The sequence below is a fragment of the Oncorhynchus clarkii genome, chromosome 20 (genome assembly GCF_045791955.1).
Source record: "Oncorhynchus clarkii lewisi isolate Uvic-CL-2024 chromosome 20, UVic_Ocla_1.0, whole genome shotgun sequence".
In the NCBI taxonomy this organism is placed as follows: domain Eukaryota; kingdom Metazoa; phylum Chordata; class Actinopteri; order Salmoniformes; family Salmonidae; genus Oncorhynchus; species Oncorhynchus clarkii.
Genome location: NC_092166.1, coordinates 20,824,393 through 20,845,752, shown reverse-complemented (window position 1 = coordinate 20,845,752; position 21,360 = coordinate 20,824,393). Strand labels below are relative to the sequence as shown.

Below are 21,360 nucleotides of genomic sequence, written 5' to 3'. Positions count from 1 at the left end.
CAGTAACTGTACAGGATGGAAAGAATGTCTCACTCCTCAGACATGGCTTCACCTCACACACTGGCCAAACCAGGACCACCAAACTGCAATATAAATAGTGAGACGTTTTTGTCGACACACAAAACGTTTTTGGGTAGACTCATACTCTGTTATTAATGAAAAGCACATGATTCTCTCTTAATACTGTCATCTCTCCCAAATCCTACATTCAAAGCATTCCTAAGAATATCCACAGAATCCAATGTTTTCGGACATACTGTACCTCTTAACTTGCTATTCTTTGTGACTCATCTGATTGACTCATTGTTTTGTTGTTAGACCTGGCACAGGGTAGAATGAGGACAGCTTGTTAGTGTGCTTTAAGTGTCACAGGGTGAGACTTTCCAAAAAAGGACAATATCACTGTTTCATTGACATACTGTAATGGACTGTCATATTTCCATGTATTTGCATTCAACAGGGGAAACCTAAGCGATGACTGTAATATTATACATCCTCATATTAAGATTTTGTATTTCAAAGTAGGGGCAGGTTCATCAGTTCTCCCTTGAATATTGGATACTACTGTGTCTGTAGCAGAGGAGGGTGGCGAGAGGAGCTATAGGAGGACAGGCTCACTGTAATGGCTGGAATAGAATTGACGGAATGGTACCAAACACATCAAACACATGGAAATAACATTGATTCCATTCCAGCCATTTTGCCCATCCTCCTATAGCTCTTCCCACCAGCCCCCTCTGGTCTGAAGCCTATGTTATGTTTACATAGAGATACTAAGCAACATCCCATTTGCATAAATAGGGCAGAACAACAGCTTAAATTCCCACAATTTATCATCTGCAGAGAACTCTTGAGAAAATAATATAACAGTACTTTGAACGATGTTCAAATTCACAGACATATTGAGTCTTTACTAACTAATCAGTGTGTCTGTAGTAGGGATGCTGTCATTTATATCATCCTTCTAAATATATTGTAATGACCTCAATAGATCATGAATGAGAGAATGTCCACAACAGTTCCCTAGTTCTCGAAATGAACGGTTGATTAACCCAGAACTCACACAGGCAACTGTCTGGCCGTAGCCTACGCTGAATAAATCTGATACAACAATAACAGCTATTCAACTCACTGTCGGGACATGAAGAGAGGGATAACAATGCAAGCATGGCAATATAACAGACATGTAGTGCCCAGCCCCCGCTGTTCTACCAACCACAAGGATGTCTGGCACTGACACATTCCCTTGATTGGCAGACAGTAGGGGGACTGGCATGCTGGACCCTGTGAAACCACACAACTGTCCAAGCGCGTCGCTACAATACATTTTTTTCGAATACCTTGCCACATTTCAGTGGTTTAAGGAATTTAGATATTTATTTACTTAAAACAAAAACCTTCAGGTTTGTTATGCTTTAATTTGTCAAGAAATAACTATTTGGGCTTCAAATAGCAACGGTTGTCACCATAAATCCCAGCATGTATAGAAAAGGAAAATGGCCTCACATTTCCGAGGTACAGTACACTTTGGAGATATCTCACTCTGTCAGGGCCCCTCTTTCAAATCTTCTTGACTCAGACAGCCACAGAGACCAGGGACTTGACCAAAAGAGCATCCATGATGCTAGGAAACCACCACTATGATGACTCTGTCTCTGTGTTACACAGATATATACTATATGATGCGATACGATAACTTTATTGTCCATTTAAATACATTTTATGAATGCATGCATTTTCATGTGTTGCGTGAACGTAAACGGTTGGACTTTTATGGTACAGTACTAGTATATACATTGCTGTCTATACCCAACAAACAGTTATGGGGTATATGTGTTGGTAAGACAGTCCACAACATGAGCTAATGGAAGAGTAATTGTGGTAATGTCTGAGGAAAATCTCCGTAACTCCTAAACAGCCTTGATGAAATAAGGCCCTTTTTAACAAAAAAAATGAAAAATCACAACAACATGAGCTCCACTTATCATGTCATCAAGCGAAATCCAACCATAACAATACTTAGCATCGCAGGCAATTGCCTGATTAGGATGTGTCAGAAAAATAACTGTCAGTTCTCGGGCTGTAAAGGCAAGGAAACAGAGGGGGAGTGCAATACTCATGATAGGATTTTCTCCTACCAAGCCAACATCTAACATTTCTAAGTCAACATCCAGCCTCATGCCTTTAGTGATGGGTAGTAACATAGCGATGACAAGATTGGGACATGGAGAGAAGTGTCGGGCTCAGGAGACAGACTTTGTCAGTTTATGTTTGGCTTGAACATCACACAATTTAGCAGGAAAAAGAAACCAGAACGTTCTCTGACAGGGGCCAACCTAACTCGTCAGTGAGATATGATATGTACAAAAGTTGGGAGTGGAATATTTCCAATGCTTTATAAAGATAGATCCATTACTTCACCAGTTTATTTTAACATATTGTTTACTCTGCTGAAACAAGTTTACATTTAGTCAGGGGCTGAGTGGGTGACTATTATCTGTATTTTGACTAGCTAATGAAAATTTGAATGGTCCACAGTGTTTGTGAAAGGGTAACCCAAGTGAATTGGAGGGTTTCATAACAAGGGAAGTCATTTCTGGAGACAAGCCCTGTTACAGGCAATGTTGTCTGCTTTGTATTGGTGTGTGTGGAAACCAAAATCTCATTGTTTTGATTCAAATGGTACATTGATCCTTTCAGAACTGCTAGAGAGGCAGGGGGAATGGAACAAGTAAACAAGTGATGGGGGGTCTCCAATTATAGGAACCTCCTGGTCTTCTCCAGGAGCCCAACGCACCCAACACATAAGGTCCATTGCAAACTGTGTCTAATCATGTTATTCTTACTCTAATTCTAAAGAATACATTACAAATACATCTCTTCAGTAACGCCTAAAGCACAATGACATTTCCTGAGACAGCAGGCTTACACAATCACAACACACCATAACAACATGGAAAATCCTGCCCAACATGCTAACAAGCTAACGATAGTTTTAAAGTATGGAGCAACTTAAAAGGTAGATATCTATCTACACGCTCTCCTCCTCTCACCTTTTCTCTTCGCTTGTAGACTTCAGGCCAAACCTACATATCATGACCGCTAACTGCTACACAAAGCCTACATCGTTTTCATGTCATAGTCAACATAGCTACTAGAACTAACGCGTTAGTAAACCCTCTACAATCATGCAGTATAGTGTACAGTCAGCAGCAAGCAGTTTAGCAGTTACATCGGCGGGCCCCGGTGGCAACAAATTAATAAAACAAAAAACTTACCTTGACTTGGAAGATTTCCAGTGTTGGATAGCCATAGCCAGCTAGCTAACATAGCATCCCTCTCTGTTTGAGCCAGGTTTTTGATTAGGCCAAACTAGCTAGCTGTATTTCATGCTAGCTAAGTAAGTGAAAGTGAAAAAATATATACTATGAAATATAGCTCTCTCTCTCTTGCGTCTCCTTAATTTTGGATAAAATTAATTTGTTCAAAACTGTTCAACTATTGTCTTTCTCTCTTTTTGAGTCAACTACTCACCACATTTTATGCACTGACGTGCACTGTAACTTATGCTTTCAGTACTAGAATCCTTCTCTGATCCTTTGATTTGGTGGACAACATGTCAGTTTATGCTACAATAACTCTGATAGGTTGGAGGACTTCCTCCGTAAGTTATCATAATTACTGTGTAAGTCTATGGAAGGGAGTGAGAACCATCAGCTTCCTAGGTTTTGTATTGAAGTCAATGTACCCAGGGGAGTACGGAAGCTAGCTGTCCTCCAGCTACACCATGGTGGTACCCTACAGAGTTCTGTTGAGGCTACTGTAGAACTTAATTGCAAAACAGTGTGTTTTAATCAATTCTTTGGTGACATGAATATATTTAGTTCAGTTTTATCTAAAAAGGATCACATTTTTAATGTTTCACTATTTACATTTTTCAGAAATTCACTGAGGAGGATGGTCTTCCCCTTCCTCCTCTGAAGAGCCTCCAATGGTTGAAATCTTCCTAGAAGTGACACATGGTTGACGGAGAGACATGTCAAAATGATTGAATGAAAGTTTGGCACTTTAGCGAGCCTTTATTCATATAAAAAAAATCAGATATATTGAATTCTCCACGTGTTCTATATTAAAGAGCACTGCGTTTCATATAACAGGCTTTTAAAATTCAATATTGGTGCAAAAGTTACTCTTCTCGTGGAATGACCCAGCCAGTGCAGCCACCCTCCTTAACACTATAATGGTGTTTAGTGAGATAATGTCCAATTGATTACTAGGTTAATCTAAACCCATGTTTATAGTCCCCCGACCCTCACCTCAAATGCACTTACTTTGGTGCTTTCTTGACATGAATCATCCCTCTGAAAATTGGGGGCTGTTAATGTAAGTGTATTTTAATGGAACACTTCAGAAGCAAACCAATTACATCAACGCTTCCAATATGGGCTCGATTAAAAACAACCTTTAATTTGAAACTAAGGCCCTGATTCTGAGTTTGCAGTCGAAGACGTCTTAATCAGTTTCACCTGCTTCACCGTGCATCTACCAGCAACCTTACCTACACATTTTAATTCGGACACATGGCTCTGTTTATAAAGCATTTAGCTACAATTTCACATTACAATACTTATCTGCACTGAGTAACCAGTAAGGGGATAGTGGAGACCTTCCTGCTTGCTGTAAATTGACAGACGAATGTCAGAGGTACAATTGTCTCCAATCATTTTGAATTAATTTCCACATTATCCAATTCACGCAAACTATGTTTACAATCAAAGCCTGTATTTGGAATCAATTATAGACCCGTCTGTGTTAAAAACACATCCAAAATGACTTAAAAAATCAAGAGTCTCAACAACCACCCATGTAGGGACGATTTGTGATGCAACTACACAGTCTGTTGGGCGGTAGTTGTGCTGAGAGAGAGAGAGAGAGAGAGAGAGAGAGAGAGAGAGAGAGAGAGAGAGAGAGAGAGAGAGAGAGAGAGAGAGAGAGAGAGAGAGAGAGAGAGAGAGAGAGGCCCTAGTTCATCCTCACATCTCCAGGTGGGCCCCAGTTCATACCTGGGCCCCAGTTCATCCTCGCATCTCCAGGTGAACTCTCCGAAGCTCTCGTAACGCTGGTTGTAGTGGTAGAGCACACGGTGCAGGGTGGGAGAGCCCAGTTCCATCAGCGCATTGTAGGCCGTCTGCTGCTCCTTGCCACTTGTGTAACCATTGAACAAGTTGTAGATCTTGTCTGAAATCTCTGCAACAACACAGATCTGATCTCAGTACTGCATATGGAGCCAAGACATAAAATAAAATGTTATTGGTCAACATACACATATTTAGCAGATGTTTTTGCGGGTGTAGTTAAATTCTTTACATGTGTGTCTCTACAAGTTTTCAGATTGGTAACTACTGTTAGAAAATTTGTCTAAAAACCAAGATACGGGTACAGAAACTGTCCATCCATGCATGAGAAGTCCCACCTTGTGCTTTGACGTCATCCACAGCAGGACAGGGGGTCTTGATGGTGACCTCACTAGGACTGGAGCGACGGCCTGTGTTGTCCACTGCCCAGAGCCTAAACCTGAAAACCAACATATATGACTAGTGTTAGTTCATTGCAATGAGAGTGCATGCTACAGCAATAATGTGTGCAACTGCTAACTAGTGCTTCAGGTTTTGGAAATAAAAATGACCCTGAATAAAGTGGTGGAAATTAGATGCATTCAATGTTATTGTGACAAAATCATTACGTTTTCTGATTGACTGTTGTAATGTGATAAAACTGCTAATAAAATCTGACAATAGGATAAATTTACAAAACAAGTGCGTGGATGTTAACATTTACTTGAAGCATATCGCCATCTAGTGGAAGGAAACATTAACAACTACCACCTGCAGTGGTATCTGTGAAATAGTGTATTTTGTCTACCCCAAATAAATGTACTGTATGTATCCATGGTTCCGAATACAATACAATACAGCCTGACCAACAAGGCACTGAGATCACTGTCCAGTGTCAAGACAATAAGAGAAATGAAATAATGTGTAAAATTAGGTTTCCTTTTTGGAACCTACAGAGCCGGTATTTTTACATTCTCAAAGCTGAACTGAAAGATTTCGCGAATACACTTCTAAAGAAGTAATCAAGCATTTCGCTAACTGTACAGCACAGGTATAGAGAGATTTAATGATAAAAGGAAATATTTTGAAAATAACTGAATTTGCCTGTTGTAACAACTGTGCTGAACAGCCTGCCAACAAGGAGACTGACCAGAAGCAAAATTATGTCAAGATAAAGGACATATGTTTTTGGTTGGGATATTCCTATTCCTATACATCAGAACCATTTGAAGAGACAATGTGCTCAAGCTGAGGGTTTCTCCCACTCCCTCCTTTGTGTAATCTTTTCAGTGTGTCTACCCCATTTACAGAGCGTGTGTGAGGTAAGTGGCTGCATGTGTGGAGTTAGGGAGCTGAGTGTGAGTGCCAAAGGAGGGAGGGGGAGGTGGAGGGGTGCCGGAGGAACTTATATCTCTCAGAGCATGGCCCAATTCATTACACCGACTGACCCTAAACACACAGTCAAGCATTCCATGAGGTCATTACATACTGGCCACCAGGCAGCACAACATTGACCTCACATGGGACTTCCTCAGTGGTGAGTTTACATCACCACAATATCATCTTGTATTACTACAACCACCGGAGCAATGCAGACTGTAATGTCCAGTAGCACAGAAACAGAATAACCATAAGCTGCTTTCATTACACCTGGCAATGACCTCACTTAACTCCTCACGTTTCCCGGAAAGTGAATAGATTTTTCCTAATATCGAATTCAACAATATCATTTTTTTCCAATTTTTGGGGGAAAATACACAATACCTCCCAAATAGTTTGTTATCGTGGTTTATTATTTAGTCATTTATAAACATTAGAGGTCATTATAATATAAATCCAGGGTAAATGTTGAATTTTGTGATTAAAAAAAAAGAAAAATATGTATATTGAAATAACACCTCAAATAGTGCACATTTTGTCAAGAACAAGGCCTTTCTCTGTCATGTTTGTCTGCACACCTAATCTGTTGATCTTGTGATTCTTGTTTCTGCTATTAGCATTAAGTGCTCCGTTTACGCACTTTCAAGCTGTTCCAAAGCATGAGCTACTTCCCCAGCTGTCTGAACCATATTTAAAACACCCCAATTTGAACCTTAAAGAAGTACATACACATGACTGGGGAGTGATTCCAGGCTCTACCTTGCACAAACTGGATGTTGTTCCCTTCATGTAGACTGTGTTTCCATGGGATAACATCGACACGTATGTACACATCCACGGAACATCCAGGGCAAGGCTTCCCTCAGTGCAATACACAACAGTGTTATAATATGGTGTAAAAGTTCTAGGAGATATGCTTTCCCAGGATCTGCATTTACCCTAAGAAGAATAGCTAGCTAGTTTGATATTATCCATTAACCAATCTTCATATTGTGCAATTCCTCAAATTAATAATTTTCCATTTTCCGTTGTTGTCTTTTTCTTGGAAATCTTACATTCAAGTCACTGCTTGCTAAAACAAGTTCGAAGGAGGCAAGCAATGTGTTTACAAGTTGGTTAAGTATATTTTACGTATTTATCTGAGTGGTGATAATGACGATATAGTATTTTTCATTTGAAGATTTTATTTCCAAAATGCTATATCCACCATTTTCTTGCATTTGTGTTAGCTTATGGGTACCTTCATGTGTGTGTAAAATATTTATTTTCTCAGATTTTTTATTCATATATTTAGGTGGGTATTAAAATGTTATTTTTTTGTTGGCAACATATCTATATATCCATTGTTTAGCTGGAATGAAATGTTCATATACTGTGATATATGGTGGTCTTACCTAGCTATCTTAAGATGAATGCACTAACTGCAAATCGCTCTGGATAAGAACATCTGCTAAATGACTGAACTGTCAATTGTAAAGGTTTTACATATAGATCTCAAATGACTGTATTGATTCATTAAAAAATATGTATGTTTATATTGATGTCACAAATGTATCATTTGTACAGTTTGTTGTTTTTATGTAGTTATTTGTTACATTTGACTGTGTAAAACCTAGCAGTACAACTTATTTCTCTGAGAGTGAGGCAGCTATATAGCGTTTTGCAAAAAAACATGATTATTTCTCTTGAATTAAACCAAGTGATAGATTTCCAACAAATACATGAATGTCATTGAAAAACCCCTGACATGATTAGATGAAAAAAAACATAAAAAAATATGTTATCTAAAGGGGCAATCTGTAGTTGCTACATCCAGTTTTGGACAAATAAATTAATGATATACAGTGCCTTCGGAAAGTATTCAGACCCCTTGACTTTTTTCACATTTTGTTAGGTTGCAGCCTTATTCCAAAATTGATTAAATCATTTTTTTTTCGCAGTAGGGATGGTGCCAGGTTTCGTGCAGACGTGACGCTTGGCATTCAGTCCAAAGAGTTGATTCTTGGTTTCATCAGACCAGATAATCTTGTTTCTCATGGTCTGAGAGTCCTTTAGGTGCCTTTAGGTGCCTTCTTGGCGAGCTCCAAGTGGGCTGTCATGTGCCTTTTATTGAGGAGTGGCATCTGTCTGGCCACCCTACCATAAATATCTGATTGGTGGAGTGCTGGAAGCTCCACGGACAATTCCTTCGACCTCATGGCTTGGTTTTCTCTTTGACATGTACTGTCAACTGTGGGACCTTATATAGACAGGTGTGTGCTTTTCCAAATCATGTCCATTCAATTGAAATTATCACAGGTGGACTCCAATCAAATTGTAGAAACACCTCAAGGATGATCAATGGAAACAGGATGCATCTAAACCCAATTTTGAGTCTCATAGCAAAGGGTCTGAATACTTATATAAATGTGATATTTCTGTTTAAAAAAAAATACAAATGATTTCTGTTCTTTGGATTATATACGGAGGATCCAGCACCCAATTTAAGTTTATATACTGTAAGGTGGAGTCAAGCACCTTGTTTATCTCTTCATATACCCCATGAGATCCCACAATATAAGGTTATTTTTCTCCAATGTTTGTAAATTTTGTAAATGTAAAGAAATACTGTATGGCCTCAAAACATGGTTAAAACAATACATGTAATATCATGGATGGGCAGTTCTTTCATTCATATCTCTGTCTATTAATCTGAGAGTGGCTACATTTCTACAGGCCCATCCCTCAGCTTTTTATCAAAACAGAGGCGGGGTGCCTACTTTGTTGTTGTTTCAACTGTAAAACAATAAAAGCTAATTTACCAACATTTCTGAAAATTGATATATAGCATTTTGGAAAGAAACCCCACAAGAGATAAGCATCCATTGATAATGTTACAGCAACTTACATGTACGTTGTGTCTGGCTCCAGGCAGCGGATGATCATGCTCACGGAGGAGGTCAAGAGGTCAGGGATATCCCCAAGCATCACACACGGAGACTTGGCCCCAGACAGGATGTCATCCACAAAGCTCAACATCGTCTCTGTACGGGAGGAAATCCAATTCATCAAATAATCAGTGACATCATGTGTTGACTAGAGAGGATATTTGCACCTGCAAACATCACAAATAGTAATTCATAGCAACGGTTCTTGAAGGAGACAAGACAACGTTTTCGTATAGTACTTTATAATTATTCAAATCCATAGGCTAATATCTAAGGCTTTTACATTTTCAGTTTGGGGCACATTAGGAACATGTATGCGTACTGTCAGCCGCCAACACAACGTCTCCACAGAAACACTACTCTGTGAGCTCAAATAATATACAGTGCAGTCGGAGGGTATTCAGACTTCACTTTTTCAAAATGTTGTTACGTTAGAGCTGTATTCTAAAACTGATTTCCCACAGGTTGACAGTGCATGTCAGAGCAAAAACCAAGCCATGAGGTCGAAGGAATTGTCCATAGAGCAGGATAATGTCGATCTGGGGAAGGGTACCAAAACATTTCATCAGCATTGAAGGTCCACAAGAACACATTGGCCTCCATAATTCTTAAATGGAAGAAGTTTGGAAGCACCAAGACTCTTCGTAGAGCTGGCCGCCTGGCCAAATTGAGCAATCGCGGGAGAAGGGCCTTGGTCAGGGAGGTGACCAAGAACTCGATGGTCACTCTGAAAGAGCTCCAGAGTCCCCCTTTGGAGATGGGAGAACTTTCCAGAAGGACAACCATCTCCGCAGCAATCCACCAATCAGGCCTTTATGGTAGAGTGGCCAGACGGAAGCCACTTCTCAGTAAAAGCAGTGGTGGAAAAAGTCATACTTGAGTAAAAGTATAGATGCCTTAGTAGAAAGTTACTCAAGTAAAAGTGAAAGTCAGCCAGTAAAATACTACTTGAGTAAAAGTCTAAAAGTATTTGATTTTAAATATACTTATGTATCAAAGGTAATTGTAATTGCTAAAATATACTTATGTATCAAAAGTAAAAGTAGAAATAATTTTAAATGTCTTATATTACGCAAAGCAGACAGCACCCTTTTCTTGTTTTTAAAATGTATGGATCGCCAGGGGCACACTCCAACACTCAGACATTATTTACAAAAGATGCATTTTTGTTTAGTTAGTCCGCCAGGCCAAAGCAATAGGTATGACCACGTCTTCTCTCGATAAGTGCTTTAATTTTCCTGTCCTGCTAAAGCATTCAAAATGTAACAAGTACTTTTGGTTGTCAGGGACAATGTATGGAGTAAAAAGTACAGTATTTTCTTCAGGAATGTAATGAAGTAAAAGTAAAAGATGTCAAAAATATCAATAGTAAAGTAAAGTACAGATACCCAAAAAGACTACTTAAGTAGTACTTTAAAGTATTTTTACTTAAAGTACTTTACAGCACTGAGTAAAAGGCACATGACAGGCCATTTGGAGTAAGCCAAAAGACACCTAAAGGACTCTCAGACCATGGGGAACAATATTCTCTGGTCTGATGAAACCAAGATTGAACTTTTTGGCCTGAATGCCAAGCATCACATCTGGAGGAAGCCTGGCACAATCCCTACGGTGAAGCATGGTGGTGGCAGCATCATGCTGTGGGGAAACTAGTCAGGATCAAGGGAAGATGAACGGAGTAAAGTACAGAGAGTTCCTTGGTGAAAACCTGCTCCAGAGCACTCAGGACCTCAGACTGGGGTGAAGGTCCACTTTCCAACAGGACAACGATCCTAAGCACACAGCCAAGACAGCGCAGGAGTGGCTTCGGGACAATTCTCTGAATGTCCTTGAGTGGCACTGCCAGAGCCCAAACTTGACCCCGATCCAACATTTCTGGAGAGACCTGAAAACAGTTGTGCAGAGACGCTCTCCATCAAAACTGACAGAGCTTAAAAGGATCTGCAGAGATGAATGGGAGAAACTCCCCAAATAAAGATGGGCCAAACTTGTAGGGTCATACCCAAGAAGACTTGAGGCTGTAATCGCTGCCAGAGTTGCTTCAACAAAGTTCTGAGTAAATGGTCTGGATACTTAAGTAAATGTCATATTTCAGTTTTTTTTACACACTTACGGTCAAATGTTTTAAAACACCTACACATTCAAGGGTTTTTCTTTATTTTTACTATTTTCTACATTGTAGACTCATAGTGAAGACATCAAAACTATGAAATAAAACATAGTAACCAAAAAAGTGTTAAACAAATCAAAATATATTTGAGATTCTTCAAATAGCCAACCTTTGCCTTGATGACAGCTTTGCACACTTTTGGCATTCTCTCAACCAGCTTCATGAGGTTGTCATCTAGAATCCATTTCAATTAACAGGTGTGCCTTCTTAAAAGTTAATTTGTGGAATTTCATTCCTTCTTAAAAACTTCTTATGGCTCGGGGCAGTATTGAGTAGTTTGGATGAATAAGGTGCCCAGAGGTGCCCAGAGTAAACTGCCTGCTACTCAGTCCGAGAAGCTAAGATATGCATATTATTAGTATATTTGGATAGAAAACACTCTGAAGTTTCTAAAAATTATTTGAATGATGTCTGTGAGTATAACATATGGAAGGCAAAAACCTGAGAAAAAATCCAACCAGGAAGTGGGAAATCTGAGGTTTGTAGATTTTCAACTCATTGCCTATCGAAGATACAGTGGGATATTGGTCATATTGCACTTCCTAAGGCTTCTACTAGATGTCAACAGTCTTTAGAACCGTGTTTGATGCTTCTACTGTGAATGAGAGGGCAATGAGTCAGAGGTCTGCCAGAGAGCCACGAGCTCTATTCCATTGCATTTCTGAAGACAAAGGAATTCTCCAGTTGGAACACTATTGAAGATTTTTGTTAAAAACATCCTAAATATTGATTCTATACATCGTTCGACATGTTTCTACGGACTGTAACAGAACTTTTTGACTTTTCGTCTGCTCCTAGTGATCACGCGCCATGAATTTGGATTTGTGAACTGAATGCGCTAACAAAAGGAGGTATTTGGACATAAATTATGGACATTATTGAACAAAACAAACATTTATTGTGGAACTGGGATTCTTGGGATTCCTTGATGAAGATCATCAAAGGTAAGTGAATATTTACAATGCTATTTCTGACTTCTGTTGACTACACAACATGACGGATATCTGTTTGGGTTGTTTTGGTCTCTGAGCGCCGTAAAGTTTTTTTGAAATCTGACACAGCGGTTGCATTAAGGAGAAGTGTATCTATAATTCCGTGCATAATAGTTGTATCTTTTATCAATGTTTATTATGAGTATTTCTGTAAATTGATGTGGCTCTCTGCAAAATCACCAGATGTTTTGGAACTACTGAACGTAACGCGCCAATGTAAACTGAGATTGTTTTTATATAAATATGAACTTTATCGAACAAAACATACATGTATTGTGTAACATGAAGTCCTATGAGTGTCATATGATGAAGATCATCAAAGGTTAGTGATTAATTTATCTCTTTCTGCATTTTGTGACTCCTCTCTTTGGCTGGAAAAATGGCTGTGTTTTTCTGTGACTTGGCTCTGACCTAACATAATCGTTTGGTTTGCTTTCGCTGTAAAGCCTTTTTGAAAATCAGACACTGTGGTGGGATTAACAAGAAGTGTATCTTTAAAATGGTGTAAAATAGATGTATGTTTGAGGAATTTTAATTATGATATTTATCTTGTTTTGAATTTGGCGCCCTGCACTTTCACTGGCTGTTGTCATATTAATCCCGTTAGCGGGATCTCAGCCCAAAGAAGTTAATGCATTTGAGCCAGATGAAACTGGCTCCCATGAGGACCGCCACAGGAAAGGAAGACCCAGAGTTACCTCTGCTGCAGAGGATAAGTTCATTAGTTACCAGCCTCAGAAATTGCAGCCCAAATAAATACTTCACAGAGGTCAGGTAATAAACACATCTCAACCACTGTTCAGTTGAGACTGCGTGAATCAGTCCTTCAAGGTCGAATTTCTGCAAAGAAACCACTACTAAAGGACACCAATACTAAGAAAAGACTTGCTTGGGCCAAGAAACACTAGCAATTGACATTAGACCGGTGGACATTTGTCCTTTGGTCTGGAGTCCAAAATTGAGATTTTTGGTTCCAACCGCTGTGTCTTTCTGAGACGCGGCGTGGGTGAACGGATCATCTCCACATGTGGATTTCCCACTGTAAAGCATGGAGGAGGAGGCACACTTAACCAGCATGACTACCACAGCATTCTGCAATGATATGCCATCCCATCTGGTTTGGGCTTAGTGGGACTATCATTTGTTTTTCAACGGGACAATGATCCCAAAACACACCTCCAGGCTGTGTAAGGGCTATTTTACCAAGAAGGAGAGTAATGGAGTGCTAGCATAAGATGACCCGACCAAACTGAGATGGTTTGGGATAGGTTGGACCACAGAGTGAAGGAAAAGCAGCCAACAAGTGCCCAGCATATGTGGGAACTCCTTCAAGACTGTTGGAAAAGTTTTCCAGGTGAAGCTGGTTGAGAGAATGCCAAGAGTGTGCAAAGCTGTCATCAAGGCAAAGGGTGGATTTTTGAAGAATCTCAAATATAAAATACACTTTTTTGGTTACCACATGATTCCATATGTTTTATTTCATAGTTTTGATCTCTTCACTATTATTCTACAATGTAGAAAATAGCGAAAAAAAGAAAAAAAAACACAGCCTTTACAATAAGGCTGTAACTAACAAAATGTAGAAAAAGTTAAGGGGTGTGAATACTTTCCAAATGCACTGTACCATGCTTGTTCTCATTAAGGAGTGGCAGGAAAGGTGTTTTTCCAGCTGGGTTGCATGTGTCAAAGGGCATTTGCTATGGGCCTATGCATTTCAGCTCACTGGGAAAGATATTCTCTGAGGTGGTCATCCTGTATGACCTCCCTGAATCCTGCTCAACCTGTATGGGTCACCAATTGGTAAAAACATTGGGTCAGGTAACAGTGAAAACATCACCGAAAAAAGACTGCTGTCACTGAGAAATATTTCACTTGCACAGAGACCTACAAAGAAGCGTGGATTTAAAACGCAGAAAGATGGAAATGAAAAGTGACATTGTGAAGGATTGTACCACTTAGCATATTAATTGCTAGAATTGGAATATCTGTCTAGCGTAAAGAAAGTACTGTTTAGAGCCCATTGGGAAGGGACGCTGGAAATACATTAAGTTGCACTTAAGTTGGCTCGCATATTATTTAGGCAAGTCACTTTATTTAACTAGGCAAGTCAGTTAAGAACACATTTTTATTTTCAACGATGGCCTACAGGGGAACAGTGGGTTAACTACCTTGTTCAGGGGCAGAATGACAGGGATTCGATCCAGCAACCTTTCGGTTACTGGCCCAACGCTCTGACCACTAGACTACCTGCCTAGTGGTTAGAGGGTTGGATGCTGTTTTGTTCTAAGGAAACAAATGTAAAACGTTTCTATTCTTTTATGGGATTAAGAATACAGTAAGAGTTCATATTTGTTTAAATTTGCACTTCATGACAACATACTGTAGATAACCATCTGTCATATACTTTGAGATATAAAACCACTCTAAAACTACTTTTGATGCTTCCTCTGAAGGGTTGTCTCTCAAAAAGATACAAAAATTGACTAAAATAATCAAATATGGCTATGATTGTTGACATTGTTGACAAATGGAGAACAAATATATATTTTGGCAATGTACTGCAGATATTTTATGTGAGCTGGATCTATTTGTTTAGTGAAAAATCTTTCTAGCTTAGGGTACTTCATTTAACTAAATGTACTAACCATACTACATATGATTTAAAACATAGTGTTTAGTAAAACTGTATGCTGTGAGCAACACATATCAACATTCAAGGCTTATCCAAACTGACAAGAAGGTTGTTCCCTGCCATTTGTTCATTTCGGTACAGCCTGTCCCCTGATTTTCAGCTGTTGTCAAACAAAGGTGGGTCCGAAAATAAATGTTTTGTCCTCGATAGATTGGTTAATTGTTTAGCAACAAAACTGACACATGTGCAACGATGTGGCAAAACAGACGGGGTTGGCCTGTAAACTACATTTCGTCTCGAATGTTTATTGAAAATATAAATGCATTTGCACTATGAGCACTTGATTTGATTTGTTGTCTCTCAAATACATTGTTACAGTTGTTGGTTAGCTAGTTAGCGAATTTTGGCCCTATTAGCAGAGACATGACATCAGTCAAAACACCTCAAAACAAGACATGGTAACAAGAACAAGATAAAACGAGCTGAAACGAGCCACCTACGATTCCCCACATGGCAGCTTCTTGTCATTGTTGCAAGCTATCTGGTCATCCAGAATCACAACAACACATGGACTTCTGCCCTATTGAATCACATGCATCATTTTCGTGACATTGTCAGCTACCCTATCTACTGTATAGTGTGCAGCAAATTCACACTAGATGAAGAGAAGAATGCAATAGGACATTCTGGCATTTAAAGCATACTTTTATTTTGTAATTTTTTTGACACACTAAAACGTTGTATTCTTGCACCCCCCAAAAAGCTGGCGGACATATTTGGCGGGTAGATGGCAAATGTGCCACCAATAAGTTTGACAACTATAAAATGTTTTGACAAAGAAGCACAGTTGCCGAAAGCAGTAGGCCTATGCAACAGAAGGGAATGTTCACAAAGTAAGATGATGTATCAGTGTTTGCTTGCTAACTAGCTAAAATGAGCTTCTCACCATCAGTTGTTTAGATGAACAAATAAACTATTTTTGAACTCAGGAATGTATAAGTTATGTAGACAAGTTTTAAAATATTGAATTAGTGATCTTGCTAGCTAGCCAGCCAGTGAGAAATGAAGCAAACAAATACAAAATAAAAGAAATGCAGCTAGTTTGCTAGTCCACCAATGAACTGTGTGAAGGACCAGGGTTGTTCGATATTCAACCTGAAATAAACACTTTAAATCCTTCAGTTTTAAAATGGGAGTTGTTGGAAAAGACAACTGTTTTGAGTTGGTAGACGGCCAATACAGTCAACAGTCTCACATGGCCCCTTACAAAAAAAGATTGCAGTTTTGAAACAGCAGTAAACGTGCAGTGACTGCAGTCGACTGGGGTATTTTGGACGCAGTAATTGCAGAAAAACTGCAGCATACTGCAGTTATACTGCACTCGAACTGCAGTTATATTGCGGTGTACTACAGTTATACTACACTCTGACCGCAATCTTTTTCGTATGGGGCATTACAAGCATTACATTACATATTCGCATGGCTATGTAATAATAATGTGATTGTCCATTTAGCTAAATGAAAAACACAAAGGTTCATATATTGCAGATTTTGGGATTTTTACCCATGAGGCCAAAGAGGACGCTTTTGGTCATTGACTGCAAGAAAGGATTAAAACATGCATGCTATCTTAATCGAATTACATAGGTCTGCCTACACACAACATGCAACTGTACAACATTGTGTGCCGCCCTTTTATGGACATCAGAATTGAAAAGCGCTATTGGCTTCCTGATATTTGACAGACAGCAAAAATAAATAGATATGGCTTTAGTCCTGACAGGTACTTTCTCATACCACTTGGATTGCTCGTAATAGCTATCAGAAGTGATCTATTACTTCATATCAGGCTATTCACTGCTTAGCAATGCCAAGTTATGATCCTTCTAAAGTTATCCTTCAAAATAATGTTTTACATGCACCATCTCTTTATAAATCTAACATTCTGCCCAAAAAATGCTACACAACAAGACTCCCATAATCCTCTATTCATCATGGTCCAGAATCTGAGCTTAATCATATTTCTCGTTGTAAGAGAACTGGGATAGTGGGATCAACCAAAATCTTGTGGTGTTAACAAAATATTTCAGTGACATTCTTTAGTACCAGGGCAGTTGCATTTCTTTTTCACTCTCCGGGATCATCCCCTGCACATTACCCTCCATTGACATGATCCAGTGATTGAAATAACCACCACTGTTGCCATAGAGAGCAATAGTAATGGGGTATTTTTGTAGGCACCAACTCCGTTGGCCAAAGCCTATTGGGAAATGACTGTTTTTTGGGGGAGGGTTTAGGGTTTTTGGATAAACAACGAAAATAAGGTCTGTGATAAACATCTTATACATTTTATTCTATGATATAATCTTTGTTAGCTAACGTTACTTTTTTGTGAATTTATATCAAAACAAGCACATAAAGGCTTAATTCATAAAAGGTCATTGAGTGTAGGGGGCAGGATTTTTTTGGCTAAAAAACATACCCATTTGAAACTGCCTATTTCTCAGGTCCAGAAACTAGAATATGCATATAATTGTCAGATTAGGATAGAAAACACTCTACAGTTTCCAAAACTGTCAAAATATTGTCTGTGAGTATAACATAACTGATATTGCAGGCGAAAACCTGAGGAAAATCAAACCAGGAAGTGCTGTTTTTCCTGAAAGCTATCTGTTCCATTGGATGCCTTGCCTCCATTTAAAAGGGATATCAAGTTTTCTAGGACTATAAGCTGTCGAGCTCTATTGCCAATGATCATGATTAATTAAGTTCACCATACTGGGAGTTATTGCTTGATTGATAATTGACCCGATGTGAAGAACTCTCAGCCATCTTCAGCACCTGTCCGATCCATTAACTTTTGGAGTGAATTATATTGTCTATAGGGACCAATTCTGCAAAACTGACTGCAAATCCTCAGAAGCTGAGTCAACCCATAATTCACTTAAAACTTTTTGGAACAGTGGTTTCTCTGAGCAATCAGATAATGCTAATGTAAACAACCACAGCTGAATGACAATAATTTTTACGTCCTCAATTTACTTTAGACAGATGGCAATTTGTCATTATTTAGCAAAGTGTGGCAAAAATAGCAATGCTAATGTTAGCTAGCTAAAATCTGGTGGTCTCCCCTCAATCTTAGCAAGCTAGTGAACGTTATACTGCATCTGATGTCAATCTGGCGACATCACAATGATGACAAAAGGTTGTCCTACTAATTATCTGAACGTTTGTCTTTAAAGATTCACTAGGCAGAAATTGCTCCGGCATTTCCTGTTTGCAAAAATTCTAATAGTTTGCCTAATTTCAGTTTTTGTGACGAAATAAACAAGTATAGTGTAGAGAATCATTGTACCATCTAAACCGCTGTGAAATATATTTTCCATAACCAAAAATATAGTATTTTCAGCTGTTTGAAGCTGGAGTACAAAACCGAAAGTAAACCACACAAAAACGAAACTTAAGAACGGGAAGCATAGAAATAGTGCATATAGTACTGATCTATTGCTTCTTAGACCTGCTTTCAATGGCAATGACAGATCTATAACTCATATTTCTATGTGAATTTGGTCGGGTCGACCAAAAAGTGACATATTTTGCAGCTTTAAAGGAATAGCTGCCTCAAACATCATGGTTCTGTCCATTTGTGTCTATCTTTAAAAGTAGCCTAGTAGTTGGAAAGATACTATAAAGCACAAAGTACTGCAGGTGTGTATTACATATGCAGAGGGATACATGAGGGTATGGATAATCTAAAATAACTCAACTAAGTTCAAATCCATTGCGAGTGGCTAATGATCAGCATTGTGTTGTCTATGCTAAACTGTGTGGGAACATGCTCAAAATAATGAGCTAACGATGAGTCCACTGTGCTATCATTGTCCAAGGCCTCATTATCTTGTCAACTGGTCGAAATGTAAGAATCCTAAGCGGTATGAAATAATCCTCTCGCAATTTTATTTTGAATTGCTTTAACCAGATGTTCACATGCAACCTGATCTAGTCACATGCGAGGCTTCTATACAAATCACCAAGTATTGTGTGATTTTCAATGAATTCAGAGGAAACCAAAGTGCATTTATCCCTCTCACATCAGCTGAGGCTGATATCATATTCCTTCCGTTGGCACAGGTCTACCTTGACAATAGATTCTGACAAGCCCATGATATCTTGTAGAGAGACAGAGTCAGATAGTAGTATGTGGAGTGGTATTCCTGGAAGAATATTTTTTACTAACATATGTGATATGAGATATTTGCATAAGAAAGTTATAGATGGACCAGGACCATTCCAACCTGCCATATTTTGCATAAGATAATACATGTGTAGTTGCTTTCATACCCATTCAACACATTTATTTATTCATCAAACAATGTATTATAATGGGAAAGAGCTACTGAGGAGTAGTGACTAATCCGAGTCTGACAAGGGAATTCCCGGGTTGCACCTATATCACTCGGTAGCATCATGCCATTTTTATGAACGTTCTCAAGTCGCTCTCTGCTATAGTAGTGCCCAAAAGGTGACTGATGGCCAGCCATTCTGAATGGGGGTTAAGGACTGTTTCATTAGTGGCCCGGAAATAAGATGACATTGCTGAAGTAAGAAAATATTTTGTAGGAAACAAATTTTGCCATTATTTTTATGCAGTCAAATTTACTTTAGACAGATGGCAATGTTGTCATTAGCTGGCAAAGTTAGTCCAAAATAGCTAGCAATCCTAACATTAGCCAGCTAAAATGAGAGAGAGTTTACTTTGGCACATTAGATATCACTAGTCTGGTCCTGGAGCATTTTAACAATGTTTCCCACGTGAATCCAACTGGATTCTGTATTAAAGTGTCACATTTAATCTCAAACTCAAGTCTCAATCGTCGCTACATGAACATAGACATTGATTCTGCTACGGTGCAGATTCTGAACGTGTCACTGTCCGCAATTTTTTCATCAAAGAGAGAAAAATAAATGAGTGATTTAAAGGGAAAGACGGGGAGTGAAAGAAAGACCTAGGGCCTGAACACACACAAACAGAGACTCTTTTGTTTAATAAACAGGTAAACAATTAAACCTGAAAATTCCCTAATCCATCACATAAGTTCCCCCATGTCCAAAACGCTGGGAATTTTACCAGTTCTATTAAAACAGCAACTGCTAGGTACCAGCAGACTTGGCAGCTCCGTAAAGACTCAACAAATAACATCTGGCTCTTGTTGTCTACTTTGATTAACAAAAGGCAAGAGATGGACAACAACAGTTTGTAGAGCATTGCTTCTTGGCACTTCCTGGCTAAAAATGATTAACAGACTTGATCTCCCACATGGAACGTATTGTCTTTTTCAGAGAAACAGAGGAAATAAAGCCCTAATTGAAGTAGGGGGGAGGGGGTGTCATTTTAAAAAGTGAAGTTGCTTGGGTAGAGGGAGGAAGAACATTTCAATCTGCGTAGACTTTCTCACAAAAAAGCCTTTGATAAGAACACGGCCTCTGCCATTTACGTCATAGAACCGCTTACCGCTTACAATTTATACTGTATTGCCTTCGATTATGGCCTTAGAGATGTGATAAATTGCCTGTTCTTGATATCCAGCAAAATATTTCAACATTGAACTGAAGCTGATAGAATTTGAACTTGCATGTGTTCCAAAGCTGAATCTGAAACTGCCAAACCCCAAATATGATGTGAAAAAGATTTAAAAAGGGCAATGACACTGTTGGAGCGCATAACACGAGTGTTAGATGAAACCCAGTTGATATCTGATTAAAGACAATGTATAACATAGCCTAATGCATAATGTTTTAGGGTCTCACTTTACGTAAAACTGAATATGGTCGAGAGGAGACAGAGTTGGCAAACACCTTATACAATCTGCTCAAATTGGTTGATCTGTTTTTGGTCCCGGATTGTGAACTGAATATGTATTGGTCTTCTCATCTGTCTTAAGAGTACTTTACTAATGTCATACAGTAGATCATAAATAAGAATCACATTATCACCACTCAATATTAAACATCTGTTTATGACAAACCTTTCAGAGTTCTTTGATCAGTTAGGAATAATTGTATTTCCTCTGGCTCAAACAATTCCCGCCATGCATAGAGCCTCACCACACTTGCATTAATTCTGTTTCTGAGTGGCTTCAACAGC

The 21,360-nt window shown here is 38.9% G+C and overlaps 1 protein-coding gene across 3 annotated transcripts in view; it reads right to left on the bottom strand.

Annotated features, from left to right (window-relative positions):
- The window catches only part of LOC139376072 (astrotactin 1), a 231,987-nt gene that overhangs the window by 3,946 nt on the left and 206,681 nt on the right, over positions 1–21,360 (bottom strand). For all 3 annotated transcript variants that reach the window (XM_071118230.1, XM_071118227.1, XM_071118229.1), the window contains 3 exons: positions 9,382–9,517; positions 5,474–5,574; positions 5,064–5,247 (listed from right to left, as the gene is read on the bottom strand). In XM_071118230.1, coding sequence (XP_070974331.1) covers positions 5,064–5,247; positions 5,474–5,574; positions 9,382–9,517 — 421 coding nt within the window. The remainder of the gene's footprint in view (positions 1–5,063; positions 5,248–5,473; positions 5,575–9,381; positions 9,518–21,360) is intronic.